Source organism: Mesocricetus auratus, unplaced genomic scaffold (genome assembly GCF_017639785.1).
Source record: "Mesocricetus auratus isolate SY011 unplaced genomic scaffold, BCM_Maur_2.0 Super-Scaffold_100676, whole genome shotgun sequence".
NCBI lineage: Eukaryota > Metazoa > Chordata > Mammalia > Rodentia > Cricetidae > Mesocricetus > Mesocricetus auratus.
This window is the reverse complement of record NW_024429266.1, coordinates 30,570,952-30,588,609: the sequence shown is the minus strand read 5'-3', so window position 1 is coordinate 30,588,609 and position 17,658 is coordinate 30,570,952. Positions and strand designations below refer to the sequence as shown.

Here is a 17,658-nt window from a genome sequence, read left to right as displayed (position 1 = left end):
TAAACACTACTAATCTGATTGTTTTCTCATACCAAAATGCTTGTACCTACTTAAGGCCAATGACCTTAATACTAATTTTTAGAAAATTCCTGGTCATACAATATACATATAGGTAGGAAGTATATTCAATATATGTAAGAAAACATTATTCATTTTATTATTTTTATGTGTATGAGTGTTTTGCCTGCATGTATGTGTGTAACCCATGCATGCCTGGTGCCCATGGAGGTCAGAGGATGTCAGACACTTGGGACTGGAGTTATAGACAGCTGTGAGCTGCCATGTGGGTGCTTGGAATTGTTCCCAGGCCTTCTACTAGAGCAATCAGTGCTTTTAAGTGTTGAGGCAATGCTCCAAGTCTATGAAAGTCCTCTTAAGAGAAACTGCACTTTTGACCCTATGCTTCTGGTTTCCTTTTCTCCTTTTCTATTACCGTGTCCTTTGCTAATCGCTCCCTTGCTAACCATGCTTCAGTACCGGAAGGCTGCAAGGTGCTCCTTTATCTCCGTAGGGGCTCTCACTGGCATTATGTGACCACATTTATGGAGCTATTAAAAACAAAAAAGCCTCACATATTTAGGCATCTACCAGTTTCTTCCTTTATGGCTTTTAGGTTATATCTCACTTAAAGGGGACTTGAATCAAGACTTAGCCTCAGCCTAACCTCTCAAGGAATAGATTCAATATCAATCAGACCCTCAATCCACCTCTTCAAACTCTCTGTTCTCTAATGGCCAAGTTTCCTTTCAAGAGGGTTGTGTCAAAGCATATTCACACCAGCAATACACCTATATCCCCACAGCCTCACAAAGAAGGTATATTACACGTAAGGAAATTTGTAACCCAAAAGATGATGCTAGCATGTAAGAGGCTGAGGATGGATGATGTTTTGTTTTGTTTTGGTTTTGGTTTTATGAGACACTGTTTCTCTGTATTGTTTTGGAGGCTATCGTCCAGCCAGGCCTCGAACTCACAGAGATCTGCCTGCCTCTGCCTCCCGAGTGCTGGGATTAAAGGCGTGCGCCACCACCGCTCGACCAAGGATGGATGATGTTTAGCTCAAGGCCTGAGCTGAAAAGTACGACACTGTCTCAAAAAACAAAGCTGGAGAGAATAAGCACTTTGGTGAGTTTTAATTTGTCTTTTCATATTTCAGATATTTAAGGATAGTCTGAATTTCTCTCTTTGTATATACTGTTTTTCTGCTAGCTCACTGGTGCGAATTATTAGTGCTCTTGATGCACTAAGTAAAGTAGATTAGCCTTTTGATAGTGAATACAGATTACAAATATTTCCCTCAATTTGTATTTGGCTTTTGTTTTAGGATCACAAAAAAATTCTGTATGTGATAAAATTGATAGATTTTAACTTTTAACCATTCTAGTCTAGTACCTTAGAAATGCTTCTTCAAGGTCACAAAGGGATTGTTTCATATTATAGTCACATTGAACAAGTGGAAAATAGTGAGTTTAATGAAAATTCTTTTGGTACCATCTAAATTTGTCATTTAAAAAATTATTAATTTACCAAGTACGGTGTATAACTTATTATGTTGAATAAACCATCTAATTGGGAGGGAAATGCTATAGGAAATCACTTCTCTGATACACAGGTCCTCTCATGCATAAATAAACCATGTTTTGGCTTATTAATCAACCCCTTATTAAGATGATTAGGGAGAAACAACTTTTGCTGGCAGAATGTAAAATTGGCCTTTAAAAATCACTAACAGGCTGGGCAGCAGTAGTGCATGCCTTTAATCCCAGCACTTGGGAGACAGAGGCAGGTGGATCTCTGTGAGTTCGAGACCATTCTGGTCTACAAGAGCTAGTTCCAGGATGGCTTTAAAGCTATACAGGGAAACCCTGTCTTGGAAAAATAAAAAATCACTAACAGGCTTAGAATTTATAGCAACCTATTTGATATTGTAAGCTAGAGCCAGAATACAAGGCAGTTGTTAGTTCTCTTAAGTTAAAAAAGCATCTAATTATTATTATAATTGTGTATGTGTGTGTGTGCGTGCCGTGACGTGACACAAGTGTGGAGGTCAGAGGACAACAGTCTTTTCTTCCACATAGGTTCTGGGGACAGAACTCAGGTTTACCAACTGAACTATCTCATTGGCTCCCTGTGGTGGTTTGAAAGAAAATGGCCCTCAAAGAGAATGGCATTATTAGGAGGTGTAGCCTTGTTGGAAGTGTGTCATTGTGAGGGTAGGCTTTGAGTTGTCTTTTGCTCAAGCTTTCCTCAGTACGACTTTGACTAGATATTCTGTTGCCTGAAAGATGTATTGTTCTTTTAACAAACAGATTGTAAATACATTCAAATCACTTAGTACAACTTGTGTGTGTGTGTGTGTGTGTGTGTGTGTGTCCATGTAGAAGCCAAAGGTCAATGTTGGGTCTTTTCCTCTATCTTTCTTCACCTTATTTATTGATTTATTTTATTTTGAGACAGATGGGATTTGTCATTGAACCTGGAGCTGTTCAGGTAGATTGGCTGGTCAGCAGGCCCCAGGATCTTTCTGTTTTTGTGCCTCCAAAGGAGGTTACAGATGCCTACAAACAAGCCAGGCTCCTATATTGGTTGTCAGGAGCTCAACTCAGGTCTCTGTGTTTGCATGACAAGCACTTTACCCAGCGAGCTATCTCCCTTGCTCACAACTCACCTCTTGAAAGTTATGTTGAGTGAACTTGTCTGCAATCCTTAGTAATTCACGGCAAGAATGTGTGTCAGCAAAAGCCCGAATGCCCAGGCAGTTTGAAGGATCTAATTGTCTCTTTAAGAATTCACAGCAGGCTTCCTGTATTTCTGCCAGCTGGAGGAGGCAAGCAGCAGGCAAGAGAGTCTGAACATTGCCTTCTTCCACAGTTATCTGGGAGGTATATGCGAAGTCAATCAGTAGTTCCATCGCCCTCTCATCAATGTCTCGGATGACTACTTCTGTCTGGCGGCTTTCTGCCAATTCTCCTGTAAACATTGCTCGGAAGTAGGGACTGCAGGCTGACAAGATGACTCGATGGGCATATATCTTCTTAGCGCCCACAACTAGCACCACATCACATAGCTCTCGGTGCTTTCTCAGAAGGTTGATTACTTCCAAGGTCTGCCGAGGGTGCTTGTCTGAGATATAGGGCATGCGAGCAGGCTGGGGAACCCCTTCTGGCAGTTTGTTGGGGTCTCCAAGGGTGCAGCGGCTTGTGACATCCATTCCAGTCTCTCCTGGTCGAATGTTGGTACACCTACAGGAATGAGAGAATGGAGAGAGACGGAAATAGCATTAGTTCTCTTCTTGCTCTAAGGAGTTCGTAAGTAGTAAGAAAACTTGAAATTACCTAAAGAAAGAACTCTTTATAAAACCCTAGAACGCATACATTTCTTTACAAGTTATTAATATCATGTCAGACTATTCTTATTATATAATTTTATGAAAAAGATATTTTTTCCAGAAGAACCAGACTGTCTTTGGCCACATTTCTTACATTAATAAAGTTTATGAAAAACTGACAGGGGAGGGGGAGAATCAGCCAAAACTAAGTATGTATGAGAGTGCCCTAAGAAAATCTGTTATTTTGCATATTAATTAAGAACTAAAATTTTTGTAGGCTGTTTTCAGTTTCCTTCTACTTTGGGACCTGTGGACATGAAGGACTCTGTGCTGGAAGTCTACTGGTGTCTTGTAGGCTGATACATGGAGATGAAAATTTCCATTAAGAATGCTAGGAATTTTGGCTCTATGTCCAAGTTAGAGGAATACCTTATGTGGATGAGATGCTGCCCGAATTTCAAGTTGTGTCTAGTCAGCCATCTGTAAGCAGAGTTCTGCCTGACTTTGAGTTCACTGACCCTCTTTGCTCTTGCGTACTCATAAGAACCATGGTTTTAAATATCAGAACTTATTTCCCAATATCATGTTCTGCTTGAAGAAACTGTAGATTTAATTTTACAATGAATTATAGCAGTTCATATGGAGAAACAACACAAGGACCACTGGCAATGAAAAACTGAACATCATATCAAGTGCTAAATTTTGGGGCCCAACCAGGATGTTATCTGAGAACATTGTTCCTTTGTTGGATTATCTAAATTTTCTTCTTTGGTCCTAAGTGGAGAAATGCAGCTATAAAATTGGATGATTAAGGATGCTTTAACAACTTTGTACCAATGACATGAATGAAGATGGCACCTTGTCTTTTCTGGGTTTTTGTTGTTGCTTATAGTTTTTCAAGATAGGGTTTCTCTGTGTAACAGCTCTGGCTGTCCTGGAACTTGCTTTGTAGACCAAATTGGGCTCAAACTCACAGAGTGCTGGAATTAAAGGCCTGTGCCACCACTGCCTGGCATTCTTTTCAGTTTTTTAATGTGCCTTTTTGTTTTCAAGACAAGCTTTCTCTGTGTGGTCTTGGCTGTCCTGTAGACCAGGCTGGCTTCAAACTCAAAGATATCTGCCTGGCACTCCCTCCTAAGTGCTAGGATTAAACTCAAAGATATCTGCCTGGCACTCCCTCATAAGTGCTAGGGTTAAACTCAAAGATATCTGCCTGACACTCCCTCCTAAGTGCTAGGATTAAAGGTATGCACCATCACCAGCTTACTTCTCATGCTTTAAAATGCATTTGCTCTTCTGTGTTTGTTTACTAACTCTGTATGTTTAAAAAGGAGTTTTCTCAAACTTGTAAAATTGTAACAGGCAATATTAAAAAAATAAAAGTTTGAATATAAAAAATACAAATTTAAAAATTAATGAAAAGCATTTAAAATTAGTGTCTGGAAAAAAAACCCATCCCTCCCAACAAGACAAATCAGAACTATAAAACTTTTTAAAGACTTTAATTACATTTGTTTTCTTTAAAATTTTTACACTTATTTACTTGTTCAGTGTGTGTGTGTGCATGTGTGTATGTGTGTGTGTGCACGAGTGTGCGTGTGTGTGCATGCAATGGCACATGTGTGAAGGAAAGAGAACAACATGTGGGAGATGGTTCTCTCTTTTACCATGAGAGTTCTGGAAATCAAATGCAGATCATTAATCTTGGCAGCAAATGCCTTTATGCACTGAGCCATTTTGTGAACCCAAATTTTAATTCTTTTTAAAAAATATTAATTAAATACCTTTTTTTGAGAGACAGTCTCTATACATAGACCTTGTTGGCCTCTAACTCAGAGATCCGCCTGCCTCTACCTCTGAGTACTTCCTTTAAAGGAGTGTGTCACTTGCCTGGCCCTAAATTTTAATTGTTAAACTTGGTTTGAGTCAAATCTTGCTATTTGTTACTTTCCTAAAGTAGCTGGTATTTACTTCTCCTTTTCATTTGGGTGCTACTTTACTATTTCTAGTTACGGTTTAGCACTGAGTCTGTAACACAGAGTTTATGCTACATGAAAAGTCAGGAAGAAAACAGCCACACACACACCCCAATTAAACTTATATTTAATACTCTTATTTCTTTGATTCTAACTCTCAAGGGATGAGCGATTACTCCAAATGACAGGTAATTCATCTTAAGAAGTCTTATCAGTCAGGCATGACGATGCATGCCTGTAATCCTAGTACTTAAGAGGCTGAGTTAAGCCGATCAACACAGTCTTGGCTACATAGCAAATACTTGTCTCAAAAAAGTCTTATTTAATCTAATAAGGCATGTGTCCAAAATATACAGTCAATTATAATGGTTCTAAAGAACTTTTAAAAAGTCAGCACATAGCCACCCACATACACACCCAAAATCACAAAATCAAAAGCCCAGTTATATAAAGAATAGTATGCCACCCGATGCTGGGCAACTGCTGTGAGTCGAATACAGTCAGAGGATTCTGCAGTCTCTAATGAGAGGAGAGCTTAAAATCGAACTGTGACTAATAACGAAGAATTACTTAAGTGCTAGGTTTTCACCAGCAAGAAAAGCTCTGTGTAACTTTAGCAGATTATTTACATTTCCAAAGTTATTAAATCAACATGTATTATGAACAGGAAGTTGGTAAATAAACTATTGTAGATTGTTCATCAAAGGTAAAAGAATAAATGAAGTATTTGCTGACACATTTACAGGTAGAAATGAACAGTGTGAAGTAATAAAACTTTTCCTGCTGGGTATTTTCTTTCATCCTCAAATCTAATACTAGAATACTAATGCTATTTGATATAAAACTTTTTAGCTACAACTATTTTAATTATTTTGTTCTGTTCTGATTTACTGAAAATTGGTTTATGTATCCTAGACTGGTCTGAACTCACTCTATAGCTCAGGCTGGCCTAGAACTTGCAAGATGATCCAAGCTGGCCTTGAATTCATGGTTTTCCTCCTGTTCCAACCTCCCAAGTACAGGGATTACAGACCCGAGGCACTGTACCTGGCTTCTGGTTTCTTTAACCTTAAACTAGGTATCCCCTGCACAAAGATAGGTGAGATGATGCACAGAAAAGCTTTCCATCTAGTGTTTGTCACACAGTTGCAGTTTAAAGTCAGAAATATTATTGTAATAGAACCATCTACATTTCTCTTAAATAAGTTGCTTATTCTTATCCATATTAAAATTAAATTTCTCACTGAGTGTGGTGAAGCCTTTAATCCCAGCACCTACGAGGCAGAGACAGGCAGATCTCTCTGAGGTCTTGAGCAGTTGAGGCAGGATTGTTATGGGTAGATTACAGAGTGAAATCCTGTCTCAACAAAGAAACAAAGACTGGCAAGATGGCCCAGCAGGTTAATGAGTTTGCTGCCAAGTCTGATGACCTCAGTTCAATCCTGGGCATCTATATGGTGAAAGGAGAGAACCAACTCCTGCAAGTTGTCTTTCACTTGTGTTCTATAAGTACATTCATACATACACAGACAGAAAAATTAAAAGTAGTATGCTTAATATTTAAATTTATTCTGAATTAAGAATTCTGCAAGTCCTTGACTATTTTAACAGTGTAAGATATGGGTTCCATCTCATGGAGTGGGCCTGATATCCAATAAAAAGTAGTTGGTTACTCCCAGAACATTTGTGCTACTATTGTACTAGTATATCTTGAAGTCAGGTCATTGTAGGTCACAGGGCTTGTAACTGATAATAGTGATGATTACTTTTCTTCTCTGGTAGCATAAAAAGTACCTTCCAGCCAGGCGGTAGTGGTGCATACCTTTAATCCCAGCACTCGTGAGGCAGAGGCAGGCGGATCTCTGTGAGTTCGAGGCTGGGCTGGACCGACAGCCTCCAAAACAATACAGAGAAACCCTGTCTCGTAAAAACAAAACAAAACAAAAAAAAAGTACCTTCCAGCACCATGCACTCTAGTCAGTAGGGGTAAAGTTTCCAGTTAGGCATTTAGCTCAATTTCTCCATGTTGAATGACATAAGTAACCTATCTCCAGCAATAGGAGGGCTTGACCAGGTAACAGAGAGTAACTAATGGCCTTGACAATAACTTGCAATGTTTGAGCGATGATGGTGGAGTCTATGGGACCCAACAACTTAAGATGTAATCCATTCCTGGCACTAGAGGTTTTACTTGGTGGCATAAGATGTCTAGTTGGGGCATAGTCTCCTGCATTATACAATGATTCCATTTCAATTCCTTTCATATGTGTATATACTTTAGGAAGCTTCTACAGTAGTAGGCTTCCATATGGCTTTTCAAAAGGCCTTTAGTATTAGTTGTCCCTCCTCACATCCCTATCTTACCCTGCTCTCCCATCCTCCTCCCTATTTAATCTTCCTACTCTATTTTCCCTTTGGACTAAGCATATCACTGGATCTAGGGAAAAACCTACTATTATTATTCTGCTCAAGGAACAAAGCAATAAAATGATTCCTAATGACATACTGCTAAACCCATAGCTCAACCTTCATTAGAGAAGATGCTCTTTGCTGTAGATACAAAGACCCACAACTAGACAGAGAATGCAGAGAGTGGGAAACTTTGGAGCATTCGGCTTTAAATGGGAAGAGGAGGTGGAAAGATTCTAAGAGCCAGAGGTGGTAGATGATCAAGTAGTATCTCCAGATACAACTGCACTGATGCACATATGAAGTCACAGACTGTGACAGAACCCTGAGAAGGGGAAGTGGATAGAAAGGCCCACCTCTAATCAAGAAGCTATTAGAGGTTGATACCTGCTGGGGAAGGGAAAATCAGTTTTCTCCATTGATGAAGTTTCACTGGGGGAACCACAGTCCAGGGCAGGCCCCATACCCAGAAGTAGTTGGTCAACACAAACAGACTCCATGGGTTTGTGTGTGTGTGTGTGTGCTTTTTGTTTTGATTTTTTAATATTTATTTTTATTTTATGTGCATTGGTGTTTTGCCTGCATTCATGTCTGTGTGAGGCTGTTGGATTCCCTGCAACTGGAGTTACAGACAGTTGTGAGCTACCATGTGGGTGCTGGGAATTGAACACAGGTCATCTGGAAGAACAGCCAATGCTCTTAACTGCTGAGCCATCTCTCTCTAGCCTCCTTGTTTTGATTTTTATCATTTATTTTTTCAGAGACAGAGAAAATGAACATGAAGTTGGGTGAATAGGGAGGTGGGGAGGATATGGAAGGAATTGGGGGAGGAGAAAGAAAATGATTAAAATATGAAAATTTTTTTGAGACAGGGTTTCTGTGTAGCCCCAGCTGTCCTTGCTCTGTAGAGCAAGGCTGGCCATAAACTCAGAGATTTTCCTGCCTCTCCCTCCTGAGCTTTGGGATTAAAGGAGTGTGTCATCACTGCCTGGCAAAAGATGTCTTTAAATAAAAAAGATTCTGTTAACAGAAGCAAAGTAGAAAACTTGAGATCACAAAGATAAGGAGTCTAAACTGATTGCCGTAAAAAGAGTGTTTCTAGCTTCAATGAAGACATACACTGGACAGAATTTCAGGTGAAATATTTTTAGTTACCCATCCACTTATGGCAGGGGAAGCCAGGATTGAAGAACCAATGGTAACCTCCTCCCAACCTCAGCTAATTAAAAAAAAAAAAAAACAACGAAAAACCCTGACAAATGTCATTTATAATTAGGTGATAAGTTCTGATTTAATATTCAACTTTTATTTCAGCTTTTCAACCTTGCACTGTTTGAATTGCAGGAAGGTTGAGTCAGGGGAAGAATAGAGGAGAGCAAGACAAGAGATGCCATAATTACAGGGTCATTACAGGGTTAAAGAGAAATCTGGCACTAAGGAAATGTCCAGAGATCTACAAGGATGACACCAACTAACAATCTAAGCAATAGTGAAGAGCCTACCTTAAATGTCCTTCCCTGATAATGAGATTGGTGACTACCTCATATGCCATCCTAGAGCCTTCATCTAGTAGCTGATGGAAGCAGAAGCACACACCCATAGCTAAACACTGAGCTGAACTCTGGAATCCAGTTGCAGAGAGGGAGGAGTGATGAGCAAAGGGATCAAGACCAGACTGGTAAAGCCCACAGAAACAGCTGACCCCAGGCTGATAGTTGGGAAACCAGCACAGGACTGATCCAGACCCCCTGAACATGGATATCAGTTTGGAAGTCTGGGTAATCTATGGGGCCTCTGGTAGTAGATCAGTATTTATTACTAGCATACGAATGGACTTTGGAAGCCCATTCCACACAGAGGGATACTCTCTCAGCCTAGATACACGGGGGAGGGCCTAGGCCTTGCTCTAAATGATATGACAGACTTTGAAGATGCCCCATGGAAGGCCTCACCCTCCCTGGGGAGCAGAAAGGGGATGGGTTAAGAGGTTAGTGGGGAGCAGGGAAGGAGTGGAGGGAGAGGGAACTGGAATTGACGCGTAAAACAAAATTGTTTTTAATTTAAATAAAAAATAGAAAAAAAATCTAAAAAAAAATTCAACTTCTAATTTTCAAACCCACCTAACCATTCAGTCCTCCTACTTGAATCACTTTTTTGTATGCAAAGGTTTTGTTCACAAATGAATGGGGTGAGGGTTAGCCCTCCTTTTGATTAAAGTATCAAGCATTCTACCTTAGTGGCATTCATGTGGTGTGATGCATTTACTCAGTTGCACACAGTAACAGCTGGGAACAAAGAGCTGCACTGTTCTTTCTGATCAAAGCATGCTGGAAAAAACTTTATATTATGGTGATATTTGTGATGGATTACAAAAGTATAAAGTTAATCAGATCTCATTGAGTAAAATAAATTCTGCCACACTATTTTTCTCACTAACAGCAAAGAAAACCATACACATTTAATGACTAGAAGCTGGAATCACACTTCTCCCTGATTTTGGTTCATTATTCTCGCCTGTAAATGAGTAGTCATAAATATGGGGGAATTGTTTTTCACTCTGTAGAGAATATATAGACTGCTATGTCTGAAGTAACATTCTGCTTGTATTTACCTCTACTCAGTCACCATTACAGGTTTTGTCAAGTGAGTCCTCAAGGGGTGATATACTGAGGTGGTTCTGAGGCTCTGTATCTTTGAGATCTAAAGTTTTCTACTTTGCTTCTGTCAAGAGTCCTGTCTTTGGGAGTCATCATCAAAGAGACCGGAGAGACTACATCCAGCAACTGATGGGAGCAGACACAGAGTTCCACAGCCAAACATTAGGCAGAGCTCTGGGAGTACTGCAGAGGAAGGGGAAGAAGTATCAGAGGACCCAGGGGAATCAGGAACACCATGGGAACACAGTCCATAGAATCAATTGGCAGGGAATCACGGAGGCTTGCAGAGATTGGTAAGCCTGTATGGGTCTGACCTAGGTCCTCTGCATATGTGGCTGAATAGAATCATGCGGTATTCTTAACAGTGTGAGCAGAGGCTGTCACTGACTCTTTTGCCTACTTGTGTGAGCCATTTTCTCCTACTGGGTGGCCTTGATCAGTCTCGATGTGATGGTAGTGCCCGGTCTTATCATGACTTGTTATGCCATGTTTGGTTGATGTCCCTGGGAGGTTTACTCTTTTCTGAGGGAAGACTGGGATAGATCTGGAGGAAAGAGGACATGTGGAGAGATATGGGGGTGGGGGGGGGCAGCAGAGGAAGAAGAAACATAGTTGGGACAAATGTGTGAGAGAAGAATAAAAAAAATTCTGCTCATGCTACCCGGTCATTTGGGACCACGGTCATCAACACAGACCTTGGCTGCAGTAGAGCCACAGACTCAGATATCATCATGGTCCCAGGTGGCAGCACAGGACACAGATCAGTTTATCCCCAACCCCCATGTCAGAATGGCCCCTTAGATGTCTTCATGGCCTTAGGCAGCAGCCCAGGCCACAGACATCCGAGTGGCCCATGGTGGCAACACAGGCCATGGTTCTTGGCAGTAGCTGGGACTCTGATGTCATCATGGCCTCAGGTGGCAGCACAGGCCACTCAAATCAGTACGGCCCTCAGTAGCAACATGGCCCCAGGATATCAGCATTGCCTCAGGTGGCAACACAGGCTCCTTTATAGTCCTGTTCCTCCCCGCCATCTCATCTCCAGGTTCGCCCCCTCCACAGTACATGCTTCTCTCCCATCTTTCCACCATGGACTCTATCTTTCCCATGTCTCCATTATATATTTGTTCATCATAGTGACACCTGCTGCCCTGGCCCATGGGGGCCGGGACAGGTGCTTAGTGTCCCTGAACCACTCCTAAAAGTTTCTAGACCAACATTAGATTAGATTACTTTGGGCACAGGAATACTAAGTATAACAAACCTTATGCACCACATGTGTCAGATCAGTTTGAACCAGCCAGGCTTTACTATGATTATAGAAAAAACATGTAAGTCCACAGGCATTCTTTACTTTATACATAGTCTTCTGAAAGTTTAATGTTACACCAGCTGTTTGGAGGGCTGGATTTTTCTAAAATGAGAGCGTTATAAATAGGATTAGATTTAGTTGTAAAATGCAGAGTGCCTCACAAGCAGCTAAAAAATGAAACAACCGGCAAGAAAATAGTTATACACATTCGATTTGGTCAAGAATGTGGGTATAAAGAGAAGGGAAAGGACATCACTTTTAAAGCTATTCTAAAACTTGTTGCTATTGGTTTTGGTTTTCAAGTAAACATGTTAGGTGGGGTGACAGCTGGAGCTTGGGGACTGTATTTGTATATAAATAACTGCTGTTGAAGCCTGTAAGCTGGGTATTTCCTGTGTATTAAGTATGTGTGGTCCAAGCTGTAACTCTAGTTCCAGGGCATCTGACATGCTCACACACTGTTCTGCATGTGAGTTCCTATATGAGGACATTACACACACAGTGTATAGACATACATTCTAGGAAAATACCCACACATAAAATAAAATAAATCTTTAAAAAAGGACATGTTCTAGAGGCTACAAAAATTACTTTTCTTTAAGATCCGAAAAATGAACAACAACAGCAAAACCCAAAATCCCACAACCTAAGTGGAGCGAGAGAGCCTATAAATCACTTAAATCTGATGATCACTGCATTCTAAAACTGAGGTGTATTGTCTATGTATGTACCTACAGTCTTTGCATGTTGATAGTCTCCAAGTTTCCAAACATGAAAAACATTCTTCCTTGTTTAACATATCTGTTATCCAGCTCTAATCGGGTAAATGTAGATCTAAAATAAAGAAGCCACTGTGATTATCTGTGACTTTCTTAAAACCTTTTAGAGCAGGTCTCCTTCAGTTTTGGGATAAAGCACTGTTTCTCCTGGAGCCGATTCATGTGAGTACTACAAGGATTATTCTGCAAAAAAATAAAGGTTATTACTTTTATTACTATAATTAGTTATGCAGATTTCTGTACTAGTTTAATTATTTAAAAATCCAGGGACTGCACCAAATACTGATTCTTTTGATTCAGTCATCAAGAAGACCTTCACAAATAAAATATGGGAAGACTCAAGTAACTTGGAGAAAGAGGTCTACAAGATGAATTTCAGATTTAGCATAACAAAACTGAATTTAAGTCTCCCTTTTCCCAGCTAAAAGTAAGGAAAATGATGTAAGAAGATACTTATTATTAGTCTCTCTCTCTCTCTCTCTCTCTCTCTCTCTCTCTCTCTCTCTCTCTCTCTCTCTCTCTGTCTCTCTGTCTCTCTGTCTCTCTCTCTCTCTCTCTCTCTCTCTCTCTCTCTCTCTCTCTCTGTGCATATGTGTGTGTGAATGTATATTTGTGTTTGGAGATCAAGGGATACCTTTCCAAAGCTGGCTTTCTCCTTCCACTCTGGGTTCTGGGCAAAGAACCCAGATCATCAGGCTTGATGTCAAATGTGGACCCGCTAAGTCATCTTGCTAGCTCCCAAATTTCAATATTATCTCTTAGTTTCTAAAATATAGTTAAGGTTTTATTATCTTTAAAAAGATTATTTCAGTTAATATATGAGAAGCAATTTATAATTTATGAACCAAAAATGGAGGCACAAGCCTAATAGATAAACAATAGTTTAAATAACTGGCAAATAGTTAGAATTAAGAAATTTGGATTTTCATAATCATTATATTGTGAACACACAGAGAAAGACAACCTATGTCTATCAGTTACATAATATACAAAGCTGTTTACTCAGGACTGAAGAAAATTCAAATGTGTATCAAGAAGCAACTGGAGACCTTAATTATTTAGAGTGGAAATGCACAGATAACCAGAAGGAGGGCAAACAAGCTGGGGTTGGAAGATTCATGCTGTAATTCCAGTACTTAGAAGGCTGAGTTAGCAAACTGTGAGATAGAGGCCAACTCAGTGACACAACAGGCCTTATTTCAAAAACAAATAACCAAAACCAAGCAAACAAAAGACTCCAAACCAAAAACATTCAACAGTAATCAACAAAACAAATATAACCCCAAACAAAAAAGAAAGGGGGAAGGAAGGAATAGATCCAAATAAAAAATGTGGCCCAGACAAAAGCATTTTTGTTTAATAAACTATTATTTTATTTATTTATTTTTTTGGGGGGGATGATGGGGATAAGGCAAATGCTCTACCATGAGTTACACCCAAACCAGACAAAGTAATTTTGGAGGCGATGGGTATATGCAATGCTGTGGTCATGGTGACACAGATGTGATTGTTAAAATCTTCAATCACCTAGGAGGCACACCTTCAGGCCCATCTGTGAGGGACTGTCTAGAACAGGTTAACAGAGGTGGACATATGCCCTCAAATGCGGACAATGGTAGTCCATGGGCTGGGGTCCCAGACTGCATTAAAAGGAGAAAGTGAGCTGAGCAGCAGTGTTCTTGGCTCTATTCCTGACTGAATGCAGTGTCACCAGCTTTCTCAAGTTCCTTCCAGGACTTCTCTGCCAGGATAAGCTGCACCCTCAAATGTGAGCCAAATAAACTCCCTTAAATTGCTTTGGCAGGTATTTTGTCATGCCAACAAGGAAAGTAGACCCAAAGTCATAAAAATGTATACATTCAATGTGTGTAATATTTGTATATAATCTATCAAAAAGGCTAAAAATAGTTTGCAGCCAGGTGGTGGTGGTACACACCTTTAATCTCAGCACTTGGGAGGCAGAGGCAGGCAGATCTCTGTGAGTTTGTGGCCAACCTGGTTTACATAGTAAGTTCTAAGACAGCCAGGGCTGTTACACAGAGACACTGTCTCAGAACATGCATGCACACGCACGCACGCACACACACACACACACACACACACACACGCACGCACACACGCACCCATGCACCACAAAGGTAAAATATTGAAGTATTTGTTTCATATCATCCAGAGAGGTTTGGATGTGACAGACAGAAACTAATTAGTACAAATGATTTACTTTGTTGTATGACAGGGACATCACACTGGACTTTTCCAGTGCATTTCTTTTCTGATACTATAAGCACTAAACAGTTCTTTGGTATTCCAAAGGCACTGTGCTACTTACAAAGGGAACAGGGAACAGAGAGATGGCTCAGCAGTTAAGAGTATGGTTCCCAGTACCCACACTAGGCAGCTCACAACTGCCAGGAACTCTAGCTCCATGATGCCTCTGACGTCTCAAAACACCCTCCCCACAATAGATAATTCTAAAAGGTGGAGATAGGTAACTCAAGGATTCTGAACACTGGGTCAGCCCCATTTACGTCTCTTTCAGACATCAAATATCTAAAACTATACTGAGATAGTTTATTATCTGGCCCGAAAAAAGACAGTGCCTCTCTCATTTTGCTTCCCATAAAGCTGTAGTGCAGCTGCAACCATGGTTTAATAAAGCACAGGGGTGTTACAAGAGTCTCCTGGAAGGAGAGGAGACTTACAGGACATTCTAGGAAGAAACTGCATATACAAGACAAAGGCATGATATTGAAAGCATAGAACACAGTTATTTTTTCCCCAATAGCAACTTATTTTTCAAAATTATGTAACTTTGGTTGGCTTTCATCCACAGGTGATTTAATATTCTAGTACAAACTGTTCATAATTTCTAACAGCTGGTAGAAGCAACATTGCTTATGCTTGATAATTTAAAAGCTGATACTTAAAGCTGAGTGGTTAAAGGCTAATCTCAGAACCCACACAAACAATCAAGTAAGCCTTTAGAAATACATGCTTGTTTATTTTATGTACAAGGGTATTTGGCCTACATGTGTGTCTAGTACCTGCAGAGACAAGACAGTGAGTCAGATCCCCTGCAACTGGAGAAAAGGAAAGTTCTGAGCTGCCATGTGGTTACTGAGAATCAAACCCAGGAACCAAGGAAGAGCAGCCAGTGCTCTTAACCATTGAGATATCTCTAATATTGCCTAACTGCCTTGTATGTAGTAGATGATGGAAGAATAAATGACATGATTGATGTTGGTACAAGTCAAGCTTCTGAAAGAAAAAACAAAATCACCATTAAAGAGGGAAGACTAGTTAGAAAATTCCTTTAGCAATGATATTAAATACTGAAACCAAAGTGTTCTGATGTTAATTATTAAGTTAATTAAATAAGATAGTATTGTTGAACTCTTATCTAAATATATCTTCATTTCATTTCAGTATAATGTGGATGAGCTAATTTTTGTATAACTACTTTGTTCTTTTAAAAGTATAACATTAAGTGAGGTGTGGTGTAATGCCAACACTTGAGAGGCTAAGGGTGGAGCATGAGGTATATACCAAGGTCTTAGCAACAAAATACAACACTCCCCCAAGTCTATCTTAGCATTACACACACATATATCAACATATACACTTTGTGTTCTGATTATTGCATTAATATAGTCTGACTTTTTCCCTACAAACTTATCAACCATCTACTTTTCAAATTTAGAAAAGTAATTCTATTTCTGTCTTATTTTTTGAAACAGGGTTTTGCTACATAGCCCAGGCTGGCCTACATCTTATGATCCTCTTGCCTTAGCCTCCTACCACTGAGATGGAAGGCATGTACCTCCATACCCGAGTGAAAGTAATTCTTGAATGGAATCATTCTCTAAAGCACTGTCCCTTAATTCTCTATTCTGGATAAATATTTTGGAGGAATTAATCTACTCTAATAGCGCCCATCACCCATACACAAATGGCTAAAGGATTCCTATTTCCTACCTGAGTAATACTGATTTTGGATTCATGTTAATGTCCCACTATCATCAAAACTGATTTCTTGGTTCTCTCCCTTAAGCTTTCCCAGATTAACATAGAAAATTTTAATTTTTTCAGTTGCTCAATCCAAAACTCCCTCAAACCCAGCTAACCTGCCTTCAAATAGGATCCAGCTGATTCCCTGCATCCTTACTAGCCCAGCTTTCATGTTAATTTTTGGCTATCCACATCCTTTTCTGACCCAGACTATTACAACAAACTTATGAATTATAGTCTTAATTCTCTTTTTTGCCAGTTTATATTCTGTCACTAAACAACAACCAGAGTTCCTTTGGTAAAGTAAACCACATCTTTAGAGCAACTCCTGTGCTCAAAATCCTTTGGAAATGCTCACAGAAGGGGAAATAAAGCTTAGCTAAGGCTCACAAGCTCTTGGGAATCTCTCCCTGCTGAATCTTTGAACCCATCTCCTTGCTCTCTGCTCCCCAGCTACAGACTGTCTTGCTGGCTTGAGGACAAAGTCAAGGTTTCTTTTGCTTTAGTTCTTTATTCTTTCTTCCTGAAAGTTCTTCTCCCACATATTTGTAGAGTTCACTCCTTCATTCCTTTCATACATTTGTTAGATTACCAATTTATCAGACCATCCTCCATGAAATAATCCATACTTCTACTACTCAGAATAGTTCACCTTGTTTGATGTTTCTTTATAAATACATAATATATCGGCTCTCTCCTTCAATTAAAATAAAAGCTCTTTGAGAACAAATGCTTCTGTTGTTTTTTTTTTTTGCATACTGCTATACCCCACCACTTGGATCAAGAGCCCATAAGGAGCTGTTTATAAATTAACTTTTCTCCTTGTTAAAATAATGCACATCCTCCAAATGTTCTCTTCTAGCTTTCATGCAAGAACACCAAGTTCGTAACTAGGCAAACACTGGTCAAACCTAGGCTCCTCACTTACTAGGTTAGGAAGATTATCCAACCTGTCTTGTCTTAATAATGATTTCTACTGCTGTGATGAAACATCATGCCCAAAGAGCAAGGGCGGGGGGGAAGGAAAGGGTTTCTTTGGCTTCCACTTCCATACCATAGTCCATTAATAAAGGAAGCCAGCACAGAAAATCAAACAGGATAGGAACCTGAATGCATGAGCTGATGCAGAGGCCACGGAGGGATGCTGCTTACTGGTTTGCTCCCTGTGGCTTGCTCAGCCTGCTTTCTT

At 39.9% G+C, this 17,658-nt stretch overlaps 1 protein-coding gene across 1 annotated transcript in view; it reads right to left on the bottom strand.

Moving 5' to 3' along the window:
- The window catches only part of Klhl20 (kelch like family member 20), a 45,715-nt gene that overhangs the window by 18,925 nt on the left and 9,132 nt on the right, over positions 1-17,658 (bottom strand). The window contains exon 3 of the mRNA XM_005071335.4: positions 2,669-3,242. Coding sequence (XP_005071392.1) covers positions 2,669-3,242 — 574 coding nt within the window. The remainder of the gene's footprint in view (positions 1-2,668; positions 3,243-17,658) is intronic.